Source organism: Cucurbita pepo, chromosome LG15 (genome assembly GCF_002806865.2).
Source record: "Cucurbita pepo subsp. pepo cultivar mu-cu-16 chromosome LG15, ASM280686v2, whole genome shotgun sequence".
Classification (NCBI taxonomy): domain Eukaryota; kingdom Viridiplantae; phylum Streptophyta; class Magnoliopsida; order Cucurbitales; family Cucurbitaceae; genus Cucurbita; species Cucurbita pepo.
Window position 1 is genome coordinate 5,487,619 of NC_036652.1, and position 10,412 is coordinate 5,498,030.

The 10,412-nt window shown below is 38.9% G+C and overlaps 2 protein-coding genes across 2 annotated transcripts in view; both read right to left on the reverse strand.

The window, feature by feature from the left end:
- Positions 1–1,677: 1,677 nt before the first annotated feature.
- LOC111811311 (ADP-ribosylation factor-like protein 8a) lies at positions 1,678–5,682 on the reverse strand. Its single transcript, XM_023698091.1, has 6 exons — positions 5,450–5,682; positions 3,801–3,882; positions 3,667–3,699; positions 3,436–3,557; positions 2,886–3,047; positions 1,678–2,113 (listed from the first exon to the last, which is right to left on the reverse strand). The coding sequence occupies exons 1-6, from the start codon at positions 5,485–5,487 to the stop codon at positions 1,996–1,998; spliced, it is 555 nt and encodes a 184-aa protein (XP_023553859.1). The 5' UTR covers positions 5,488–5,682; the 3' UTR covers positions 1,678–1,995.
- A 2,600-nt stretch (positions 5,683–8,282) lies between these two features.
- The window catches only part of LOC111811263 (anti-sigma-I factor RsgI6-like), a 6,933-nt gene continuing 4,803 nt past the window's right edge, over positions 8,283–10,412 (reverse strand). Inside the window, exons 6-7 of the mRNA XM_023698030.1 lie at positions 9,485–10,273; positions 8,283–8,754 (exon numbers count right to left, since the gene is read on the reverse strand). Coding sequence (XP_023553798.1) covers positions 8,395–8,754; positions 9,485–10,273 — 1,149 coding nt within the window. The 3' untranslated portion in view covers positions 8,283–8,394. The remainder of the gene's footprint in view (positions 8,755–9,484; positions 10,274–10,412) is intronic.

The following is a 10,412-nucleotide window of genomic DNA, read 5'->3' on the forward strand; positions in this document are numbered from 1 at the left end:
TCTCACCTAGGAGCATGTTCTAAATCTCCCTACAAGTTATCAAATAAACTGCACAATTTTTATATCTAACAAAATCGACAAACAAAAAACCTAGAAGACGAAGGCTACGAAATAAACCGCAAAAGAGAAAAAGAACAGCAAGTAATTTGTGCTGTTAATTTCTAACCTCGAAATACACCTCAAATCAGCTTCCACCATCGCATCTGCAACGAAATAGCCAGTATCGCTCTATTAGCAGTTCCATGCGTATTGACAAAAGATGAATAAGAATCTCCAGCCGAAATAACAGCATGCCGAATCTCGAATCAAAAATCATAGTGATCGTTCCAAGTTCATGCAAAGCAAGTAAAAAAAATACAGAAAAGAAAGGCAACGAATGAACAGCTCAAGAGCAAGCGGTTTCATATATGTTACGAATTTTCCAAGTCTCTAACCTTGAGAGATACACGCCATATCAGGTTTCGCCATTGCAGTAGCTATTTTAGCAGTTCGACATGAACCGATTCTCTTAGAGTGCCAGCAAGAAGAAGAAGAAGAAGAACAGGAATCTCGACCTCGATGTCGTAATTTGTGGTTCATACAGAGCATAAATCATCGGTGAGTGACATTTTTCCGTGACGTTGAAATTTGAAACGGAAGGTATTTTCCATCGTTTTCGCGGCAGCCAAACAAAGCGAGACACTCGGGTGCGCGCGTTTTTCTTAATAGATTATAATGTTGTTAGAAAAGAAGTTAGTTGATAGGTGTGCACCAAGAAACGTTCCACGCCCGCTTTAAAATAGTCATCTAAAACATTTAAAGCCCTCACCACTTCAAAATTTTGATGTCAATTACATACCACAAATTTACTCCCGGTCCATGCGGTCTATTCACTGCTAGTAGATATTGTCTATATAAATTTTGTTTTCTTCTCCGATCGATGTGGGATCTCACAAGTCACCCATTTTGAGGATGGGATCGATGTGGGATCTCATAATTCACCCATTTTGAGAACGGGATCTCACAATTCACCCATTTTAGAGGCCCAACGTCCAACCGATGGAATTTCACAATCCCCAACGGATGTGGAACCTCACAATTCACCCATTTTGGGGGCTCAACGTCCAACCGATGGAATTTCACAATCCCAGCGAGAGGTGAGATCTCACAATTCACCCATTTTGGGATCCAACGTCCAACCGATGGGATTTCACAATCTACCCACTTTGGGGGCCAGCGTTCTCACTAGTGGCACACCGTTTAGTGTCTAGTTCTGAACTTTTCTGATAGGGAGAAATTTCCAACTCAAAGGCCATTTATGCTTGGAAACTCAAACTTCCATAAGGGTCCCAATCTTACCACAAGACGGGTAACGAGAGTAAATGAACAAACTATTTTTCAGTTAAACTAAGAATGTCTTTCTAAAATGAAAACATCAATCATCTTTAGCCAAAAAGATTTCTTTCTCGTATGTTTTTCAGTTAAATCAAGAACATCTTTCTTGAATGAAAATATCAATCATCTTTAGTTCAAAAGGCTTCATTCTCGTGGTAGCTTCTCATATAGGGAGAGAATTCATCTATATTGATGGCTCGTATATATTCTATCTCAAGTTGACTTACCACACAAAACGGAGGCCTTGGTTCAATGTAATCCAGTCAATTTTGAGCCATTTTAATGGATTTTGAACACAATGGTCCAAGTAACAGATGTAGAATCATACACAAAGAGAAAAAAAAAGTTTAGATCACAATCCACATAGTCAAATCGAATCAAAATCAACCACTGTTTCTCCCCCTTTTCCTCCCACCAACAAGAGAATCAGAGCCCTCATCAAATACAAATCTAAACCAATGTACATGTAGGTATGTGCGAAGGTATAAACACAAAACAGGACAGCGAAGTTGGATATCAGCAAAGCCTCAGATGGACAACTGAGACATATTTGCCAACTACAAATATGCCTCCTACAATTACACGTTGGAAGCTGAAATTGCACACACTCCTGCAGCCACCTCAGTTTTTCGACTTCGAATGCTTTACGAGCCAATCAATAACAGTGTCGATATTCGTCGAGTTCTTGCAGGAAATCATAAAGCAACAGACTTCTCTATCAGTTATAGACTTGAGTCCCCTGCAAACCACAAGGACTATGTTGAGGATTGTTGGGAGGGAATCCCGTTGACTAATTTAGGGAATGATCATGGGTTTATAAGTAAAGAATACATCTCCAGTGGTGTGAGGCATTTTGGGTAAGTCCAAAGCAAAGTCATGAGAGTTTATGTTCAAAGTGGACAATATCATACCATTGTGGAGATTCATGATTCATAACATGGTAGCCATGACCTAAACTTAGTCATGTCAATAGAATCCTCAAATGAACAAAGAATTGTGAGCCTCAAAGAGGTAGGCAAAAGTGACTAAAATGTCGAACAAAGGGTGTACTTTGTTCGAGGGTACCCTTTGTTCGAGGGCTCCAGAGAAGGAGTCGAGCCTCGATTAATGGGAGGCTACTCGACGTCTCCATAGGCCTTAGGGAAAGCTCTATGTTGTACTTTGTTCGAGTGGAGGATTGTTGGGAGGGAGTCTCACATTGACTAATTTAGGAATGATCATGGGTTTATAAGCAAGGAATACCTTTCCATTGGTATGAATCCTTTTGGAGAAACTAAAGCAAAGTCACAAGAGCTTATGCTCAAAGTGGACAATATCATACCATTGTGGAGATTCATGGTTCCTAACAAACTGCCCCTACAAACTACTTAAAAACGCATACTTTTCGCCATTTTACTTTTTGAACCTCGGAAGATAGCATGCATGGAGGTTGATATTGAGGTGGGGATCATGCAACACTAATGCAGAACAGTTCATCATTATTAGTTCATGATTCTTTAGATTCAACTTACATTCGTTCTGTGAGATCCTGCTTGGACAGAGCTCCCTGTTTGTCAATCTTGTTACCCAATACCAGCAATGGGATCCCATTGAGTGAAGGCTTACTCAACAAGTCATGAAGTTCACTTTTGGAGACGGACAAATTCTCGTAATCAGCAGCATCCACAACATAACTGCAAGACGAGAAGTCAGTAGAAGTGACAGTTTTAACACAAAATAAATTGAGCAACAAACCAAGCATTTGAATGATTTATTTATCAACTTTTATAGCATTGGATATCGAAATTTTCGAGCACTTTAAAGTTGTACGAGTTGAGGAAACAAAATTCCATATAAGGTTGGAAAGAGCAGAATAAAGTTGGAAAGATTAACTGATTCCATTCGTCTGTGTTTGGAAACTAATGATTGGTTCTGTCTACAAAGATTTTGAATTTTCTCATAACGATCAAATTATATCCGGTCTTAGTTTCTACTTTTATGGTCATTCTGGACACAATTTTAAAAGATCGAATCTTCCGTTATTTAAATCATGAATCTACTCAACAAGTATACGAAACATACACAATTGCAGAGACTGCACGACAATATCTTTCCCACATACTACGGAATCTGGGTTGGCCTCCAAGATCCCAAAGCTTTATTGTTACATTTCCTTTTGTCACCTTCTTCATGTTAAATCCTACCTGCAGATGAAAGGATGTGATATAGAATAAGGTAACAGAACAAACTAAAAATTGGTTCCAATACAGAAGAACTGATACAATTAAATTCCTTTAAGAAAAAATTACGCACCGTTGGGATCATGTCTTCACTGTATCCACCCGTCTGCAAATTCCATCCAGAAAGAAAAAATGGGCCGTCAGCAGTAGCCAATATAAGCAAGTAAATAACCAAGTTTTAACATATGGTTAGGTATAATTACTTACTGCAATAACATTTACAAGTGATGTTTTTCCAGCATTCTGAAGCCCAATCAGAGATAACTCCATCTCTTGCTTGAAAAAGAGACTGCAATATGAAAAATAATAGAATGTATCTTAACCGAGAGAGATACGTTGTAACAGCCCAAGTCCAAGCCCACCGCTAGCCGATATTATCCTCTTTGGGCTTTCCCTTCCGGGTTTCCCCTCAAGGTTTTAAAACGCGCCAACTAGAAAGAGGTTTCCACACCCTTGTAAAGAATGCTTCGTTCCCCTCTCCAACCAATGTGGGATCTCACAACCCATCCCCTTTGGGGGTCAAGCGCCCTCGCAACGCACGGTTCGATGTCAGGCTCTGATACCATTTGTAATCGCTCAAGTCCACCGCTAGCAGATATTGTCCTTTTTGGGGTTTCCCTTCTGGGCTTCCCTTCAAGGTTTTAAAATGTGTTTGCTAGGGAGAGGTTTCCATACCCTTACAGGAATGCTTTATTTCCCTCTCCAACCAATGTGGGATCTCACAATCCATCCCCTTTGGGTGGCAAGCGCCCTCGCAGCACACCGTTCGATGTCAGGCTCTGATACCATTTGTAATCGCTCAAGTCCACGCTAGTAGATATTGTCCTTTTTGGGGTTTTCCTTCTAGACTTCCCCCAAAGTTTTAAAACGCATCTGTTAGTGAGAGATTTTCACACCCTTGTAAGAAATGTTTCGTTCCCCTCTTCAACTAACGTGGGATCTCACATGTGCATCACATGAAGAATCAAATTGTTTATCATAACCAACAAAAGTAATTCAATAATCACCACAATTCAATTTTTTTTCCTCATTAAAGAAATTTCCTTCTAACAAAAAAATTTGAAAACACCACCATTGCAAACACAACTTGACCAGGTCATTCATTGTTCTACACTGCACCCTCCAAAATAACTACAATCTTTTTGAGGTCATAATCAGACCTAAAGAAGTATGCCCCTAAACCCTCAACGTTGTATCAAATGGAATATAGAGGAAATGCCATTACCACTGCATGAAACAACCTAAATCTTGAGCACACAAAACCTATTGCAAATTGGAAGGCCGCCAACCTAATTCTCTCGTTCATAATCAAAACCTAATCGTCACCTCCCTGATTAGCCATGTTCTTGCAAAACGTAATCAAAACGTGTCCTAACGACACGAACACTGCAGCACGAGTTATTTTTTGAATATTAAACTTCAAAGTTCTAAAAAATGAAACGAGTAACGGATGGACGAAGTAAATGGCCATCATCTGTTTAATTTATCAAATCATCAGTTACGGAATATAGTTAATTAGCATCTATCATCTAAATTGATCAAAATAACTTGCGCTCTCGCCCATTAATAATCTTAAAGTTCCTTACAACGGAGACGTTTCATTAGAAACCAGTGGAGAAATTTTCCATTCCGTTCATCAAATTTTCAGGGAAATCTCAAACATCAAGCTCATTTCCTACATTAGCTAATCATAATCAAACGAATATTATCAATTGTGTATAACTTTCAGATAGTATAAAGGATTTCAGAGGAACAAACCAACCGATGATTCCACAAACTTCCTCTCGTCAATCCTAAAAATACAACGGTAAATCCAAAGAAGAAGAAGCGAAACGAAAGAAAGAAAGAACACATACCTTCTAAGCCAATTGAGAAAAGCTTCCCACAAACCCATAGCGAACCAAAATGCTCAAGAAACAAAAAATTCTTGTTCTTCTTCCGATTATCCTCCTGTGTTCTTCGTTCTAGGGCTTCGATCAACTTACAAAAATCAATGTTGGAGAGCTTCGCCTTTCTTCCGCCTTCTTCGCTGTAGATCAGAAAGGCAATTTGGCCATCTCTTTTTCAAGCTCAAGAGAGAGAAAGAGAGCGAAAAAGGGAAGAAGGATAAATGGATGAATTTCGAATTATAATGGAATGTTCACGCGCCTAATGAAGAGAGTGATGCGCGTCAACAACTTGTATTGGCTTTTGTAAATACGTCGCGAGAGTTCATTGGTGCGTGAGATTCACGCGCTTATGTTGAGAATGAAGGATAGGTTTTCATTTTGGGTTGGTTAAAAACGACGTAGTTTTAAAAGCTTAAAATGACACAAGACAGGTGGATGGTGTCGAGTGGTATAAAATTAAAAAATTGAATTTTGTGAGGTTATGATTTTGTTATTATATTATTGGTTCATATTAATAATGGCTCTTAACGATCTTATAATACTTTTAATCGAGACGTGTATCTTAGATTAAGAGATCAACTATTCAAATCTCGATCCACGAATGTTATGTTCGTCTAAAAGCAAGTTATTAATGAAAAACGTGGTTGAGAAGAGATATCTTAAACAAATATTAACGTATATCTCGTCAAACCCTAGTACTGAACCATCACATTCGGTTTGAACAACGAGTGATAATAATTTTAGTTTCACGAAAACAAACCTAAAAATTAAGGTTTGTTTCATAGGTATTTAGTTTCTTTGTTGTGTTATTAGGGTCTTTACGCTCGGGTTTGGGTCGTAAGGTCTTGGACAGGACCTCATTTTAGTCACAATCTCTAGTTTAATATACTAAGTGTAACAGTCCAAGCCTACCGTTATCAGATATTGTCCGCTTTAGCCTGTTACGTATCATCGTCAACCTCACGATTTTAAAACGCGTCTGTTAGGGAGAGGTTTCCACATCCTTATAAGTGATGTTTCGTTCTCCCCTCCAACTGATATAGGATCTTACAATCCACTCCCTGGGGGCCAGCTTCCTCGCTGGCACACCGCCCAGTGTTTTGCTCTAAATACCTCGTTGGCACATTGTCCAGTGTTTGGCTCTGATATCATTTGTAGTAGCTTGTTATCAGACATGGAAAACTAAGATGGTGTTTGGATAACTATTTTTGTTCCCCTCTCTAGTTGATATGGGATCTCTTAGTAAGAGACGAAAATGAGAAATAAGATTTTTTTGGATGTTATAATGACACTCGCTCGAGAACAATATTTTGTAAAATTGTGTAACGGCCCAAGCGCACCGCCAGCTGTCGTCTTTGGGTTTTCCCTTTCCGGCTTTCCCTCAAGGCTTTAAAACGCGTCTACTAGGGAGAGGTTTCCACACCCCTTCTAAATGGTGTTTTGTTCTCCTCCCCAACCGATGTGAGATATCACAATCCACCCCCCTTCAAGGCCCAGTGTTCTCGCTAGCACTCGTTCCTTTCTCCAATCAATGTGGGACCCCCACCAAATCCACCCCCTTGGGTGCCCAGCGTCCTTGCTCGCACACCGCCTCGTGTCTACCCTCTTTGGGGAATAGCCTCTTCACTGGCACATCACCCGGTGTCTGACTCTGATACCATTTGTAACAGTCTAAGCCCATTGCTGGTAGATATTGTCCTCTTTGGGCTTTCCCTCTCGAGCTTCCCTTCAATGCTTTCATCTCTTAGGCAAAAAGAAATAGAAAAACAACTAAACCATTGTCAGATTTATGATGAAAAAATGATAATGGCCTTTACACAGTTGAGATTCACTTGTTGATAATGGCCTTTACACAGTTGAGATTCACTTGTAGACCGAGAGATTCAATGAAGATAGATCTATATATTAAATCTTCATTTTCATTTATCCTATTTTTTCCTTTTAGAAATATAGTTAATTATAGTTAGATCTTCATTGAATGATTACAATGGTTTAGCTTTAGAAACCGAAGAATGAGAAACATATGATATGAATGTTGAACGATATGTGAAATGATGTGATATGTACAGAACAACACTAGCGGGGTTGTATTAAATGATAATGAAAATGAAAAAATGTTGGGACCTCATGCATTGGGGATGCCCTTATTCCATCACGAGGGTATGGACGCGTACATCCATTAGGTAGGCGAAGTATCGTTATGTTTTTCATAATGCTGCCGTGATGGTTACTAATTCTAATGAGTGTCCGGCAAAAGTTGAGCTACCAGAAAAGGCTCACTCGATAAGAAAAGGGGTCCAGTGGTGTACGAACTATCTGGTGAGCCCATACTCGCACGTATGGGTTGTGTGTTGAGTATATGATACACATCCAAGCTTCCCATTAGAATAGTCCCGTAGGAAAATAGACGGATATGATAGGTCCCGTCATGATAGGTCCCATCATTGTATTCACATGTTTTTGCATTTACTCCTCAGTAGTGGGGTCACTTGATGAGTATTTTTTAAAATACAACGTCACGTGCTACCTCTATTTCAAGTTAAGACAACGCATTCCTATCATTATTTTCTTAGACTGACAACGCATTCCTATCATTATTTTCTTAGACTTAGGCTAGAATAAGATGTTTTTTATTTAAACGTTTATTTATTTTATTTAATCTTTTGTGGTGTTATTTGTAAAAATATTTTAAAACACGTAAATCCATTGCAGTATTTTAAGCTGAGCTGTTTTTATGAAGTCGTGTTTTATGAGAGTTTAAATAAAGTATTTCTACATTCAATGTTTATGATATGGATACATTAACAACCTTAAATTAAGTAGAAAATTTTGTGTCGTTACAAGATTCAATTGTTATAGAGATTCAATTATTATTCAATTATTAAGCTTCATCATCATCAACACCCAAATGATCAGACTTCAACGTGAACCAGTAAAGGTGATTCCTGTTCTGGTGCAGCAAGAACACTGAACTTCTGAGCATTGAGGGAGGGGTTGGTGACAGACGGGTGAGCGATTTGCATTTCATAATCTCCATGGAAAAGTGAGGCTTCAAAGAAGCCATTGGCATCTGTTGTAGCAGTGATTGAGTCTTTGATTCCCCACTCTTTGAGCAACTTGTCCACAACATTACCAGTTGCTAAGTTGTTGAAGTTGTTGTCTGTCAAGCACATTCGATAGCATCCCGATGGCGACCAAGCTGACCAAATCACAATCCCATTCACTTTTGGATGAGCAAATCCCTCTCTTAATACTTGTTCCAAGTCATGTGCCTGTTTGAATCCACACAAAAAAATCCAGAATATATCAGATCATCATGTCAAGCTTTCACAAAATTCCTGCCACAATTGATTTTGATTTTGATTTTGATTTTGATTTTGATTTTGATCCATTCCTAACAAATTGAGATGGTTTGTAATATCTAGGAAGAAGCTAATCAGTATGAACTACTTCTAATCTCACCATTAAATCCAAAAGTTGAATGATATTTAGGCTTAGTTTAGTTTGGATTGATTGTGATCATAAAAAAATCAGAAGTAAACTTGAAAATTTCTCTGGCATGTCAATCCAGAGAATTTTTTATGAGTTGATTAGAAGAGGCATCAGATTCTTTGGCATGTCAATCTCAAAGCAACTTTATGGATTTCCTTATCTTAATCTACCATCAGTCCTACCAAAAACTAAGACTAAGAACGGTTGAAATGCTCTTATTAAACGAAATCCTTAAGTATAGTTGAAGCTCATGGTGAATCTAATTATCTGTATCATCGACTAAGATATGAATCACTCATTCTCACTGATTACTTGCTGCCACTTGAAAAAAAGACAAGATAATGGATTGCAATACATTTGATTTTGTAAGACAGGACAAATATGGACAAACTAATGGTTCTAGATGTGATTTGTTATGTATCCTACGATTATTTTGTTTCAAAATTCAGATAAATTCAACTGTAACCTAGCAGAGGAATATCAATTTGTTTAAGATTTCTAGAAGTATACCTGATTTGGCGAGTTAGAAACGTCGACTTCGGTGAGCCAAATCGGTACTCCGGCAGAACCAAGGGTATCGATGGCGGATCTCATGTAAGGAATGTTAGGAGAAGGACCGAAATGCGATTCGAGTCCAATCGCAAATCTGCCGCCGCTATTACCAGAATATCGTCTGATAGAATCCAGCTTTTGAAGATACTTCGCCGGAGAAGAAGCCGCATCGCCGCTATACTCAATGGTATTGTACTCATTCATAAACAACGGAATCGATCCATCGGTTTTCATCGCCCAATTATAAAACATACCGGAAGCAGCCGACCCTAATTTTCTCTCAAAAAAATCAAAATGGAGATTCTCATTCTCCACATCCCAAGCAATCAGTTGCCCTCGGTACTTCGCCATGACCGAATCGAGTCTCTTTCGGGCGGCACGAACGAGATCTTTCTTCGAGAGCGATTTCAGCCAACCTTGTTGGTAGGTTTCGTCGTCCCAAAAGATATTGTGGCCACGGACGGCGATGTTATGCTGCTTAGTGAACTGGATCATGGCGTCCGGTACGGAGTAATCGACATGTCCCTGCGTCCTCTCGGTGCTGTACCACTTCATTTCATTCTCGAAAGTGGTGGTGGTGAAGCGGGAGAGGAACCAGTTCTGGTAGGGGGAGTTGTTGAGAATGTTCTGGTTGATGGCGCAGCCGACATGGAAGCCCGGCCGCCGTTGTAGCAGAGAGATGGTTGCATTGGAGAGAGGATTTCCTTCTCTATCAATAGCTTGGATCTTCACTATCCTCTTGCGATACTGCAAATCCGCATTTCACAACTCTTAGCTTTATATACTACTCGATATCATTTAATAATAATTTACACTCATTTATAATTATAATTATTTACTAAATATTTGAATTTTTAATTTTTTTTTTTTTTTTTTTTTTTTTTTT